The sequence below is a fragment of the Dendrobates tinctorius genome, unplaced genomic scaffold (assembly GCF_039654945.1).
Source record: "Dendrobates tinctorius isolate UK_male_01 unplaced genomic scaffold, ASM3965494v1 ptg000011l, whole genome shotgun sequence".
NCBI lineage: Eukaryota > Metazoa > Chordata > Amphibia > Anura > Dendrobatidae > Dendrobates > Dendrobates tinctorius.
The window spans coordinates 90,136,499-90,152,252 of record NW_027361679.1 but is presented as its reverse complement, the minus strand read 5'-3'; the positions used below and the strand labels follow the sequence as shown (position 1 = coordinate 90,152,252).

The 15,754-nt window shown below is 42.2% G+C and overlaps 1 protein-coding gene across 2 annotated transcripts in view; it reads left to right on the top strand.

Annotated features, from left to right (window-relative positions):
- Positions 1–15,754, top strand: part of LOC141048735 (semaphorin-6B-like) — a 97,674-nt gene that overhangs the window by 31,585 nt on the left and 50,335 nt on the right. For both annotated transcript variants that reach the window (XM_073544671.1, XM_073544661.1), the window contains exon 5: positions 8,587–8,649. In XM_073544671.1, the coding sequence (XP_073400772.1) occupies positions 8,587–8,649 (63 nt within the window). The remainder of the gene's footprint in view (positions 1–8,586; positions 8,650–15,754) is intronic.

Sequence of the window (15,754 nt, the reverse complement as noted above, 5' to 3'; positions counted from 1 at the left end):
CAGCTGGGGGCCGGTCGGAGGTGTCACATGTAGCGCGATCGCTGTTGCGTCACAAAATCGGTGACGCTTTAGCGATATCGCTATGTGTAAAAGGCCCTTTACCTCAGCACTCCTGGTATCTCCAATATCAGATCAAAAAGACAAGGTGGACAGCAGTGTGAGCAGCCTTCTCTTACCTCAGATCTCCTTGTATTTCCAGTTTAAGATCCGATAGACAGGGTAAACAGCAATGTGAGCAGCCTCTTCTTACCTCAGCACCCCTGGTATCTTCAGTATCAGGTCAGATAGACAGTGAACCACAGTTTGATCAGCCTCTTCTTACCTCAGCACTCCTGGTATCTTCAATATCAGATCAGAAAGACAAGGTGGACCGCAATGTGAGCAGCCTTCTCTTACCTCAGATCTCCTGGTATCTCCAGTATCAGATCAGGTAGACAGGGTGAACAGCAGTGATAGCAGCCTCTTCTTACCTCAGATCTCCTGGTATTTACAGTATCAGATCAGACAGACAGGATGGACAGCAGTGTGAGCAGACTCTTCTTACCTCAACACATCTTGTATGTCCAGTATCAGATCAGATACATATGGTGGACAGCAGTGTGAGCAGCCTCTTCTTAACTCAGCTCAACTGGTATCTCCAGTATTAGATCAGAACACAGGGTGTACAGTAGGGTGACCGCAAAAAATCGATGTCGGAATTTTGTCCGTCTGGACCCCACAAAACGATTCCCCTTTCCAGATATTGAGATAGCCAAAATTTGAGCTCGATCAAACGACGTTAACCCGTGCCGCTCGTTGCTCAAAATTATCAACTCATGTAGGTTAGCGTGCTCTGATGGTTCATCTGTGCAATTTATTAGCCATTAACAACTTTTCATTGTCTGTAATGGTGGGATCAAAAAACGATAATCCCACCAACTCTGCATTCAAATACCACAAATGGTTCGAAAATTTGGTCAGGGCTATTTCTGCAATGTTGTTGTCACATTCTTTATAGTCTAACAGACTATGCAAAATACCTAAATCTTAAAATACCTCAATTTGGATTTTTTCAAACTTTGAGCGACGAGCGGCACGGGTTAACGTCGTTTGATCGAGCTCAAATTTTGGCTATCTCAATATCTGGAAAGGGGAATCGTTTTGTGGGGTCCAGACGAACAAGATTCTGACATTTTTTCCCCCCCATATGAGATCCGGTCACCCTAGTGTACAGCACTTTTAGCAGCCTTCTCTTACCTCAGATCTCCTGGTATCTCCAGTATCAGATCAGATAGACAGGGTGGTCAGCATTGTGAGCAGTCTCTGCTTACCTCAGATCTCTTGGTATCTCTAGTATTAAATTATAATATCCACTGGGAGCACAAAAAGAAGGTGGAGCTTCCAACTGCACAAGAAAGTGGAGCTTCCAACTGCACATGAGGGTAGAGCTTCCAACTGCACATGCTCACAGGCACCTCTCAAAATTCTAGGACACCTTTAATGTCAGTGTAACAGGATGGCAGCCATTTTAATTCTATAGTGATTACCTACCTAGGCAAAACAATTGTGCTTTGCTAATTAAAAGTATTTAGTAATTTATATATAATGATATTTCCAAGTTTAGTTTTATGGGTTTTTTTTCTATTCCCAAAGAATCCCTTTAACAAAGTCCAAAATGAGTTACACACAAGATGGTACCTCCAGAATTTGATAATGATATATCATTATTACAAAATAAGTAATCTTTGTTGTGATCTATAATTGTTGTATACTTTTGTTCACTTACCATTTTTATTTAACACTGTGGGCATGATGACATAATTGGCAGTAGCAGGCGTCATCGCCAGCATCTGCAAATCTCGTGCACGCACATTTCGACAGCGCCCCTGCACCTCTATAGCCAGTTGTGCTCTTTTCAGCTTTAGAGGTGCACTGCGCATGACCGGAAGTTCAGTGGGAAAAAAATAAGAGCAAACACTAAAAACAACCACTTGGGTTTAACTAAAATTAACTTACTAGGTTCCAAATACTTTGATTGATAATATCTTTGGAACAGAGAGGCAAAATTAAAAACAAAAAAAAAACATTTTTATTCAGCTCTGCAACCAAAATTACATCCTGTATCCAGTGGAACATGGAATACTTGATGCAAGGTCCTCTTTAATTCACCAAAACTATAGGGGAAATAGGGGCTGCGTTTTTTAATATTCGTGATAAAAACATTATAGTGCAAATCTATATCCCAACATCGCTAATGCGTTTCGAGTCGTCATTGATTTGTGACCAAGAGCATTAAAAAGGCCTGAAGTGCAACAGTGATGTTCAGATATAATGCACACTGTAAGGTTTTCATTGCATCTTAAAGGGAACCTGTCACCCCCAGGGCGTTTTTCAGTTAAAGAGCCGCCTTCAGCAGCACTAAGGCTGCATTCTGTGAAGGCTGCTCTTATTTTTCTGACCCCCAGTAATGCCAAAATATTGACTTTTATAATTAGCTCCTCATACCTGTAATGTGCCCCAGAGGTATGTTGTGTCCCCCAGTATCAGCCGCCTACCATCCGTCAATCATGCCTGTCCTACGCCTCGGCGCCGCTCACGATCTATCCATCATGATGCCCCGTGCGTCGCTGCCTCCTCTTAATTTGAATCCCGGCACCTGCGCTGTAACAAGTGTTCTCAGGCATGCGCAGTGCGTGCTGCCCGAGAACCGACATCAGGCTATTGCGCCTGAGCATTGTGGAGGCCCCAGATCATGCCCCGCAGTGTGTTATGATGTATTCACACTGCGGGGCTGGGGCCTCTGCAACACGCAGGCGCAATAGCCTGATGTCGGTTCTCGGGCAGCACGCACTGCGCATGCCCGAAAACACTTGTTACAGCGCAGGCGCCGGGATTCAAATCAAGAGGAGGCAGCGACGCATGGGGCATCATGATGGACAGATCGTGGGCGGCGCCGAGGCCTCGGACAGGCATGATTGATGGATGGTAGGCGGCTGATACTGGGGGACACAACATACCTGTGGGACACATTACAGGTATGAGGAGCTAATTATAAAAGTCAATATTTTGGCATTACTGGGCATCAGAAAAAGAAGAGCCACCTTCACAGAATGCAGCCTTAGTGCTGCTGAAGGTGGCTCTTTAACTGAAAAGCGCTCTGGGGGGGTGACAGGTTCCCTTTAAATACATTTTTTGAGATTTTAAGCAAATATTTCAGTGCTGAAAAGCAGCTAGTTATTTTTTACAAATATAGTATTTTCTTACCTCTTTTGAAACAAACACTATACTGCTATATACTGTAGTATCCTCATGAAAACACGCTTCCTTTCAAAATAGATTTCTTTTATTCTGTAGAAAAATAATTCTGATGAGAAACCTAGTAAACCTCTTAACACTTACACAGGGCAAGACTCCATATCTCAAAATCTTGCTCACAATAGAAATATTTGTTAAGTACCATAATGCATAAGAACATTTTTTTTTTAAAATAAAATACGAGCCGCTTTTATTGTTAATGTTGTTATATTGTTACAGTCTCCCTAATGTGGATATGGTGCATGGTGTGTCTGAGCATAGAACCTGCTGCTCCTTTTAGACGTCTGTTTAGTTTTGTTTAGTTTTTTAGCATATAAGGAAAAAATATTCATTTTCATCAGTGTGTTAGATCTGATTTTTTCTATGATCTATGTGTCCATTGTTACCATGAGCATGGCATTTTTTTCTCCTATGCAAAAATAAGTTTCCAAGCTCCTCCTACACTTATAGAATCAGGCACGTCTGGTACCCATCATGCGCCGTTGCCAGAAATGTAATCCAGCCGGGGGGCTGGCGAACATTTTTGGAGTAAGTTATGCAGTGGCGTATCTTAGGCTGAATTTGATGTGCGGAAGGAACCACACCCCATCACGCCCATATTAGGATAGCTGTCCGGGACTGTCGTGTGATCAGCAAAATGCGCAGTATTTTTGCGCGACTGCCGAGTTGCGCAAGAATATTGCGACTTGTTAAGGTGTTTACGTCAGATTTCTGGTATAAGCACCTTAATGAGTTGTCCCAATAGTCTTGAGGTTTCACCAAATTACAAATACTACTGTTTAGATTTATCTTGCCTACATTTATATAAAGGCGTGCATCAAATAAAAATAGTCTTTATTTCTACAGATTCAACATATCCCAAACCATTTTACAATTCTTATTTATAGTGTTAATTTGCGCTGATGCACGTACCTCCGAATAATTAGTAGCCAAAAAATATTTGTGTCTAACCCTATGTTGTATCCAATGAATGAAGGACTGAATTTTAGGCTATGTTCACACGATGAGCTTTTGGTGAGGTTTTGACACTGCAGAATTTCTGCACCACTTGTTTCATATAGGTTACTTGCGGTTTTTCATCTTTTTTGTGGGTGGTTTTCACATTTTCAATGCGATTTTTGACTCTTGCTGGTTTGTCATGCTTCAAATAAAGCTAACACTTCCTGGTTTTTGGCTTTGTCAAAACGTTATTGATATACCTGCAGATTACTGGCGTTTTTATGTGTTTTCCACACTGAAAACTCAGCGTACCCGCAGTAGAAATTGCCATATTGCACATATTAAACACGGATCGCAGCTCAGTTTACACTGAGAAAATAAAATCCCAGTGGGCAGGAGATTTCTATAAGGCCGGGGTCACACTAACCGACGCAAAATACGGTCCGTATTTTACATGCGTAATACGAATGAATGACCCCTAAGTAGTGCTCCGTATGTAATCCGTAAGCAAGGTGTGGCCGCGTATTTTGTGCATGTCAGCATCCGTATGTAATCCGTATGGCATCCGTATGCCGAGATTTTCTCGAAGGCTTGCAAAATGGATATTTAACGGTTTTGAGGCCTGCAAAATATTTAAATCATTAACCTGCACCCTATTTATTGGCTCAGGAACAGGTGGCTGCCTCTATTCTGTCCATTTGTGACCTTGCCATGACTAGGTGTGTTGGTGTTGTATGTGCAACATGGCAGACAGTCTGAGTTTCAACACAACTGAGCAGGTTCTCTTCAACTGGCTTTTGTCACGCCACTTTGTTCAACCATACCCAGTGATAGTGGATCCGCGGAGGAGAAGACGCATGTGGGTCCATCCACTTTTGAGGCAACGACTGACAAGAGGTCATTTCCACCGCCTCTATTCTTCTCTGCGGGATCATCCTGAAAAATTTTACCAGTACTGTCGCATGAGCCTTGCAACATTTGATCTACTTTGCGCCCTGGGATAATCTTTCAGGACACAAGGATGCGCAAAGCCATATCTGCAGAAGAGCGACATCTACTTACATTACGGTATGTACTACACAACCACATTCTCTATGTTCATGATGTGTTGGCCAAAGTATGTATTTTTGGATTTTTGGACTAAGTTTTATACCCTCATCTTATTCCACATATGTTTCAACTTACAGACCAGAATGTCATGTGTAATATGTCCTGAATATCACGTAGTCATTGTGCGACCAAATATATGTGTGTTAGTAGATATGAATCAATAAAAAGTTTTGTATGCATGTACCTGGTGTTGTGTTAATTTGTGCATTCTAAAATGTTCAATTTCTGTTCTTCAGCTTCCTGTCCACTGGCCTGTCTTATGCCGCCCTCCACCATGAGTTTCTCATTGGAAAATATACCATTTCTGGCATAGTCAGGTCGACATGTAGTGAAATATGGTCAAGACTACATCAACTCGTCATGCCCGAGCCCAGAATGGAAGACTGGTTGAGGATTTCAAGGGACTTTGAGGAGGAATGCCAGTTTCCTAATTGTATTGGGGCCCTTGATGGCAAACATATCCGGGTGCGTAAGATGCCGAACTCTGGCTCCCAATTCTTCAATTATAAGCAATACTTTTCTGTTGTATTGTTGGCTCTGGTTGACCCTCAATACAAGTTTATAATTGTTGACATTGGGGCCTATGGAAGGACGGGAGACTCTAGAGTCTTCAATACTTCCATTATGGGTCGGCGGCCACGCACCAACCAGTTGGATCTACCCCCACCACGCCAGCTACCAGGCTCCACTCAAGAATCAGTCCCTTATGTCCTTGTGGCAGATGAGGCGTTTCAGTTAACGCGCAATATCATGAGGCCATATCCCCGGCGCAGCCTGGACCACCGGCGCAGAATTTTTAACTTGCGCCTATCACGTGCTCGGCGACTGGTGGAGTGTTCCTTTGGCATTCTTTGTGCCAAATGGCAGGTACTCCAGTATGCCATTCAGCTGAGTGAACAAAATGCAAATGAAGTAATTAAAGCATGTGTCGTTCTTTATAACTTCACCAGGATACATGATTGTTCCTCCTCTGCTGGTGTTGTGCGTGGGTCTGACAATGTGCGTAGGGCGAGACCACCTATCAACCCTCAACCTAGACCACTTTCTGGGCTCAAAGTGCGTGATATTTTCACAAATTACTTGATGTCACCTGAGGGGGAAACTTCTTGGCAAGAGCATGCTGTGTCTATGTTATAATTTTTTGGTTTATGTCTGTCTAAATATTCCGTCTCAGATCCAGAATTGGAGCGAGGAAGGAGAGGCTGTCATAATAGATATATTACATCACATCTTCCACTACAATGTGACAGGAAATATTCTCAATTTCACATATTTGCTAGGTCAAATTTGCTACCAGTAGCCTAGGCATGTTGCCTTCTAGGGTGTGCTTTATACCCAGGGTGGCATATATAATTGGGGCATCCAGGCCAGATACACAGGGTCACAATAGTTCAGGTATCAAGTAACTACACTTAATAACTTGCTTGGCTAGGAGGATGATCTTGTGGCCTGGGCCAAATTATGGCAGTGTAAAACCATGGCTCACATAAAAATATACCCGCTTCATGAGGCAAAAAGTCCAAGCACAGGAAGGGGGGGGCCTGATTCTAAGATTCTAAATGCCTTTTTTGATGTGAGGTAATTTTAAACACTTTTTGGGTTGTACTTACTCATTTGCTGCTGCTCCTCACGTGGCCGATCACCAAAATCGTGGAACATCTGGCGACATATGCGCCTCCATGACACCTCCTTTCTTGCCCGATTGGCATAATGGGCATCACGTTGGTCCCAGATTTCCGGCCGCTCCTGCACTAGTACAATCAGCATCTCCACATTGAGGAAATATGGCGCCATGATGCTGCAGGACTCCGTGGAGGCGTACTTCCTGGATGTCTGGAGCGCTTTTTGAGCTAATTAGCATGTCTAACGTTCCTGATGATGGATTGGCCCATTTCCTGTCACCTGCCAAAAGACCTGCATATTTCTCGCAAGTCACACTTGTGGTCCATGTGTAATCCGTATTTTTTGCGCCCCAAAGACTTGCATTGGCGTACTACGGGCGTAGTACGCTGACAATCGCAGCATGCTGCGATTGGCACGGATCGTACAATACGGACGAGAAATAAACGGCTGTTAGGAGCTACCCCATAGAGAATCATTTGTCCGTGTGTAATGCGTGCTTTTAACGCCTCTCACTCGTCCGTATTCCTCTCTAGTGTGACCCCGGCCTTAATCTCATGTAAGCAGAAGGACCAGGCGAGTCCGGAACTGTTGGGGCTGTCTCCTCTGTTGTGTGGGGGGAAAGCTTAAAGAACCAGACCAACCTTTGCATTTAGCAGCAGAGGGGGCGTGTCTGAGGCTAAAAAGCAAAAGGAAACAGGGAGACTTGGCGGGAACGGACAGAGCGCAACGGGGAGGTGAGTGCTCCGTCCCTCGCGCACTGGAGCAGTGCAGGCACGCACTCCAGCAACCCCGCTGCCGCCCGCAGAGACTGTGTACAGAGATATACCATGTGCCCACTGGCCCCCCGCAAAGCAAGGTGCTAAACGCCCCTGGCTCGTGAGTACCGTGCACGTGCCACCTTAGAAGTACAGAGTGTGTGACCGTGAACTGAATTCTGACCCACCGGGGCAGAATTCAAAAACGCACTAAAAGCTGCTTGTGGGAACGTAGCCCTACAGTTTTAGCAAAGTGGATAGGATTTATAGAAATTGTCTGCGCACTGGGTTTTTATTTACTCAGCATAAATTGACCTGCGATGCGTGTTTCATATCCACAACATGTCAGTTTCTGTTGGGGGTACACTGAATTTTCTGTGCGGATTTTCCCCATAGACTTGCATTAAATGCGGAAAATCTGCAGGTAAAAACGCTTGTGCGTTTACACATCAAAACAGCATGTAATCCACCTAAGTACATCAATAAAGTTTTGTCAAAGCCAAATACCAGGAAGTATCCAAAACAAAGTGGCTTTATTTAAAGCAGGACACAACACTAGACAAAAAACGCAGCATCAAAAATGCAATAAAAATGCATGTAAAAAGGCACAAAAATGCAAAAAAAAACCACGCAACTTTATATAATAGGTGCAGAAATGGTGTAGACATTCTGTAGCATCAAAAACTCACAAAAAGCTCATCGTGGGATGGTAACCTTACACTGCAGTACAGTTTAGGATAGATTTTATGTATCCTATATATAAAATGCCTCTGCCTCTGAGATTTTAGCAGTGTTCTATAATTTGCTTATTTTTGTTTTATTATCATGATTCTGATTGTATTGTTGCTCTTTGATCTATACACAGAAATTTATCTGGAAATCCAATCATCAAGACATACATGTGTGCCGAATGAAAGGAAAGCAAGAGGTAGGAAAATATAGATTCTGCTTATTCACATTGCGGGATGTACAGTCCAAATGCTAACAATTCGCTGCGACAGGTTATTTAGCAAGCTGGGCTTTAATCCCTTCATGACCAGGCAAATTTTTGATTTTCTGTTTCTGTTTTCTCCTGTTTTTTGTGATGAGCCCATTTTTATTCATACAATTTGTAGGCAGATGCGATGTTTTAATTGCGTCTTATTGCATTTTTTGATGGACTTGCAGTGACTGAATTAACAAAGTTCTGGTGTTTCAGTTATTTTTTCACTTTATGGATTTCTTCATATGGGTTAATTAATTTTATATTTTGATGGCTTGGACATTTCTGGATGCAGTGGTACTAAATCTATTTATTTATTTTTAATGGGGGAATAATATATTAAGTAAAAAAAAATAAATTGTATGTTTTGCTCTATTTTTGGTTCCTTGGAGGGCTTGAACCTGCACTTGTTCAAAATGCTGCAGTACAGCAGTATCGAAGTATATAGAGAGAATCATGGCTTTCCATGAAGTCAAACCACAGGAGTGCCGCTGTGATAGGAATGGGCCTTCCGAAACTGGTTGTGACCACATCTCTGCACTCCACTAGGTGATTGTTGTGGTTTTGTGCTGGTGGTTATGGGGACTCAGTCTTGCAGCATGGGCGCTGTGAGGCACCAGGCCGTTCTCCCTGCTGGTGCATTGTCGCTGCGGCGGTGGTCGCCTCTGCTCCATTAGGACGATAGGGAACAACTAAGAGATTCGCAGCGAAGTGGCAGTGAGCTTCACACAGTCTAATCAGAACGTTAAACTAAGAATCTCATGTTCAGTTATATATAAATTTTTGACTAGCAGCATTAGATCAATGTATGTTTTTTGGAGGTGTGGTTCATGCTCTTTTTTGGTGATTTATAGTTAGTGCTGCTGCAGAATGTCAATCACTTAATGGGGAGGATTAGGCTGAGAATTACAAAGAATCTATCATCACAATTCTGTAATATAAGGTAAAGACATGGATGTAATGGTGCTGTAATACTTATTACATTTATATCTTTGGTGAAAAAATCAGCTTTGTTATTCTTCTTTAATCGCCGTATGAATTTGCCTGGCAATTAGATTTCGGTGCAGCAAGAGCTGGACTTTGCAGTTCTTCTCCTCCCTGTTTGTGATTCCCCAGCTCCTCCACCAGCCTCCAGTCTGTGAATTACCTTCCTCCCTGACCTGTCACTCAAAGACCGGAGGTGGGTAGAGGGGCTGGGAATCACAGACATGAAGGAGAAGACCCAATTTACAATGTAATTAGCAGACAATTTCAAACGGTGATTAAAAAAGAACCGGAAAACACAAGTATCGTGAAACACTCGTTCATTGTAATAATACATTGCAAATGAATGTTTTGCAATACACTTCTCGGGATAGGTGATACACGTCTTAGGCATGGGGACCTGTCTGCCTTAAAATCAAACAATCAGGCACTTAAAACTTTTCTTTGGATATTTGACATATGTCATTATTGACACAAGTTCAACACATTTAACATCCAATATTTACCAGCCACGAGGTCTCATTGGCTTGCAGTAAGGAACTTTGTTACTGGCTCTAACCGATCGCAAAATACTAGAAGGAGTGCAGCTGTCTCATGTGTAGTAATATGCCCTGACATTATGGTTTCCGAAAACCACCAGTTCATATTCTCCTTATCTGATATATTATCTACCGTTGTTATCCAGTATATTATCACCTGTATACTCCCTATAATGCCCCCTCCTCCCTTATGTCCTAGAATACCAGTATCTCCAACTTTCCCTTCATATTATAACTATCACATATTCCATTAATAGTCCTCACAACCTTACCTGAAATATGGAGAGGCAGCCACATTCTCAGTATATACAGTTTTGTGAAAAATGTTTGCTCTCTTCCTGATTTCCTATTCTTTTGCATGTTTGTCACACTTAAATGTTTCAGATCACCAAATAAATTTAAAATAATATACAAAGATAACACAAGTACCGTTATCATAAAATGCAGTTTTTAAAAGAAGCTCTGTATAAATAAGATAAAGAGAAATACAAACATACAGTGCCCTGTGTGAAAAAGTGATTGCCCCTTAAACCTAATAACTGGTGGGGCCACCCTTATCAGCAAGAACTGCAATGAAGCGTTTGTGATAACTGGCAATGAGTCTCTGGAGGAATTTTAGCCCACTCATCATTGCAAAATTGTTGTAATTCAGCCACATTGAAGGGTTTCTGAGCCTGAACCCCCTTTTTAAGGTCATGCCGCAGCATCTCAAATTGGATTAAGGTCAGGACCTTGACTAGGCCACTCCAAAGTCTTACTTTTGTCATTCTTACGCCATTCAGAGGTGGACTTGCTGGTGTGTTTTGGATTATTGTCCTGCTGCATAACCCAAGTGTGTTTCAGCTTGAGGTCATGAACAGATGGCCGGATATTCTCCTTCAGGATTTTTTCGTAGACAACAGAATTCACGGTTCTATTTATCACAGCAAGTCTTCCAGGTCCTGAAGCAGCAAAACAGCCCCAGACCATCACACTGCCACCATATTTTACTGTTGGTATGATGCTCTTTTTTTTAAATGGTGTGTTACTTCTACGCCAAATGTCATAAAACTTCCAAAAAGTTTAAATTTTGTCTCATCAGTCTGCAGAGTCTTCTCCCAAAAGTTTTGGGAATCATTATCATTAAGATTTTTTCTGGCAAAACTGAGATGAGACTTTATGTACTTATTGCTCAGCAGTGGTTTTCACCTTGGAACTCTGCCGTGCAGGCCATTTTTGCCCAGTCTCTTTCTTATGGTGGAGTCATGAACACTGATCTTAACTGAGGAATGTGAGGCCTGCAGTTCTATAAAGCCATTTCTAAAGCTTTGGGACTTTAGCAAACCAGAGTGAGAGCCATTATCCACAAATGGCAAAAATATGGAACAGTAGTGAACTTTTTCAGGAGTGGCCAGCCAACCTAAATTACCCCAAGAGCACAGCAACGACTCATCCAAAAAGTAACAAAAGATCCCACAACAACATTCAAAGAACTGTAGTCCTCACTTGCTTCAGTTATGCTCATTGTTCATGACTCCAGCAAAAGAAAGAGACTGGGCAAAAATGGCCTGCATACCAGAGATCCAAGACGAAAACAACTGATGATCATTAGGAACATAAAGGCTTGTCTCAGTTTTGCCAGAACATATCTTGACATTCCACAAGACTTTTGGGAGAATACCCTGTGGACTGATGAGACAAAAGTTTAACTTTTGGAAGGTGTATGTCCCATTACATCTGGTGTAGAAGAAACACAGCATTTCAGAAAAGGAACATCATACCAACAGTAAAATAAAAAAATTCCAAGGGGAAATAGTATAAGGTTAATTGGATGGTTAATCCCTTGCAAATAATAATAATAATACATTTTATTTCTATAGCACCAACATTCCGCAGCACTTTACATTTCAGAGGGGACTTGTACAGACGATAGACATTACAGCATAACAATAATCACATACATCATAACAGATACCAAGAGGAAAGAGGGCCCTGCTCACAAGCTTACAATCTATGAGGAAAAAGGTAGACACGAAAGGTGGGTGGTAACAATTGCACTGATTGTATGGACCAGCCATAATGTTAAGTGGGTAACAGTAGAGACACAGAGGGATAATAGATGCATAAAGCATGTGGGAAAATGATGCGGGGAACCTGGTTATGGTAAAACTTTTGACTGTGCCACATAGGGATAGATTAGGTTAATGTGTTGAGGTGGTAGGCCAGTCTGAATAAATGCGTTTTCAGGGCATGCTTAAAATTGTAGGGATTGGAGACTAATTGTATTGACCTGGGAAGTGCATTCCAAAGAATTGGCACAGCACGTGTATAGTCTTGGAGACGGGAGTGGGAGGTTCTGATTATTGAGGATGCTAACCTCAGGTCATCAGCAGAACGGAGGGTGCGGGTAGGGTGGTATACTGAAACAAGGGAGGAGATGTAGGGTGGTGCTGAGCCATGGAGAGCTTTGTGGGTGAGGGTAATAAGTTTGTACTGGATTCTGGAGTGGATGGGTAGCCAGTGTAATGACTGGCACAAGGTAGAGGCATCGGTGTAACGATTGGCGAGGAATATGATCCTGGCTGCAGCATTCAAGACAGATTGGAGGGAGGAGATTTTGGTAAGAGGGAGACCAATTACAGTAGAAGAGAGTTACAATAGTTGAGACGAGAATGAATAAGAGAAACAGTAAAAGTTTTTGCGGAGTCAAAAGTAAGAAAAGGTCGAATTCTAGAAATGTTTTTGAGGTGCAGATAACAACAGCGAGCCAGTGATCAGATGTGGGGGGCAAAGGAAAGCTCGGAGTCAAGTATGACCCCAAGACAGCGGGCATGTTGCTGGGGAGTAATAGTGGAACCACTAGTGCTTATACCAAAAGAGACACTAGTGAAAGGATAGAGAATCAATGGCTCCAAGTCATGACATGTGCTAATAAAGATCAGTATCAATACCTGAAGGCGGCAGGCACCCCAACACGCGTCTCGCACTTGGCTTTATCCAGGGGATGTTGGACAAAGCCAAGTGCAAAACGCGCATTGGGGTGCCTGCCGCCTTCAGGTATTGATACTGATCTTTATTAGCACATGTCATGACTTGGATCCATTGATTCTCTATCCTTTCACTAGTGTCTCTTTTGGTATAAGCACTTTGCAAGGGATTAACCATCCAATTAACCTTATACTATTTCCCCTTGTAATTTTTTCTCTGCACATGCACCTTATTTATTAACTAATGGGAACTTAGTGCTATAATTACTAGTCACTTTTCTTTAATCCATGAGAGATACATATTTCTATTTAAGCCTGTGAATGTATGATATTTTTTTATATCGGAAAGCATTGTTTTTCACCTTATATTTATAATCAGTATATACCCTACTACTTGGCCTTTATAATATTTATGCTGTTAATCTGTTTTAACTAGAACTATCTATATGTGCAATGAATATACTTCATTACTCCATACCTTGACTTTTTTGCGGCTTTTATATTGTATTTGTTGTCCCTATTTATATATACTTTTGGCACTACTGCATAATATTGATTGAAATAAATTTTTTAAAAATTTCATTGTAAAAAGCTTCCACATTTTTCCGGTTTTTATGTTTTTTGAGACCCTGTTAACTATTTGCAACAAAACTTTTGATGGTTCTGTGATCACACCCAATATCTTAGCATTTTCAGGAGAGCTGCATCCCTCTGTGAGACGTAACAATTTTTGCCTTTCCAGAGTAAATTACATTTTTTTTTGCCTGAGAAAACCAAGGTGCCTAATAACTCTGTACACCTTGATAAAGGGTTTGCATTCTTAGGCCACCCTCCCTCATTACACACATTCACATCACTTGATCTGATCTGCTTCATTCAATAAGCATTCAAGTTTATACTGCACCGGGGTTGGAAAATCTGCATAAAAATTATGAAATGGTCAAAATACTCACTCTTCTATTAATTTTATACATTGTATTGCGCAAACGTTTTAAGCATGTGTAGAAAAAATGCTGCAAAGTAAGGGTGGTTTCACATTAGCGCTTTTTAAGCGCACGCACGGCTGGGGGTAGCTCCGCCCCCGAGCCGGCTCTCTGCCCAGCGTGCCCGCCCCTTGCTTGTAGCGCCGCCTCCTAGCGGACAGCGGCGCCTGCGATCGGCGCACCCTATCTTTAGCATAGGGTGCGCAGATCGTGCGCAGGCCGTGCGCTAGTTGCGCTTTGACCTGCGCTGCGCACTTTTGACGGTGCGCCGTGCGCGCCAAAATCGAACTTTTCGGATTTTGGTGCGCACGGCGCACCGTCAAAAGTGCGCAGCGCAGGTCAAAGCGCAACTAGCGCACGGCCTGCGCACGATCTGCGCACCCTATGCTAAAGATAGGGTGCGCCGATCGCAGGCGCCGCTGTCCGCTAGGAGGCGGCGCTACAAGCAAGGGGCGGGCACGCCGGGCAGAGAGCCGGCTCGGGGGCGGAGCTACCCCCGGCCGTGCGTGCGCTTAAAAAGCGCTAATGTGAAACCACCCTAAGAATGTTCCTAGTTACAGTCACACAGTTTTTGTAGGATATTTGGTGTGACCACACTTTGCCTTCAAAACATCAATTCTAGATATGGCTTGCACACAAATATTGGTGGAATTTACATTTTTCTTTCAATTTACATATTACATTTTCTATTTTTGAAAGCATTATTACTCTGCAGAATTTTTTTCCATCTGCTACAATAAGTAGTATGTCCATCTATTGCTAGCATGAATATGATAGTTAGACAACCGATCTGCACCAGAATGTACTGTTTTAGACTTGTATGCGAGCAGAGATATACCATGTACTCAGATTAACACATAAATTATATGCTATGAATTAATTTATAAAAACCTCCCAGCACATCCTTCACAAGTCATTGGCTCTCTGTAAGGCCTCATTCACACATCAGTATTTTTGATCAGTAGTTTCCACCATGCCAAAACCAGAATTGTCTCCAAAACACAGAACAGGTGACATCTTTCATTTATAGTTTTTTCTCTGTAAGTTCCACTCTTGGTTTTGGCATACAAACACTGATAAAAAATTACTGAGCAAACTTTTCACTCTCTCTTGCCATGAAACATTCCATTTCTTGTGCAGATATACACATGAGGATGACTTTAAAGCATAATGATAGCTGTTACAGGCGTCACTACCTGTAGAGGTATTATTGCAACATCTGGATATTAATATTTTTTCCCTGCTATATTTCACTGTTTTGGTGAGGAAAACAGATCTGTGGGAAAAGCACCATTTTAATTAAGTTTATTCTGAAATTAAGTGATAATGGCAAGGACTTCCAGCTTTTCATTTTACATCTCATGTTGTCAATTTATGGGATTAAATTCAACTGAATTAAGCAGGAGTTTCCTGCCACCACCTAGAAATTTTCAACAATCTGTAAACTACTTCTCATAAAGGTCATCAAGGGTGACGGTCAAAACCATTGACAAGCTCTATTTCTCACTAGTGATCCTTCTAGATCACTGAAGTGCAAAAAGATTTTGGCCCAGATTCAGAATTCTGGTGTAAATTGCTT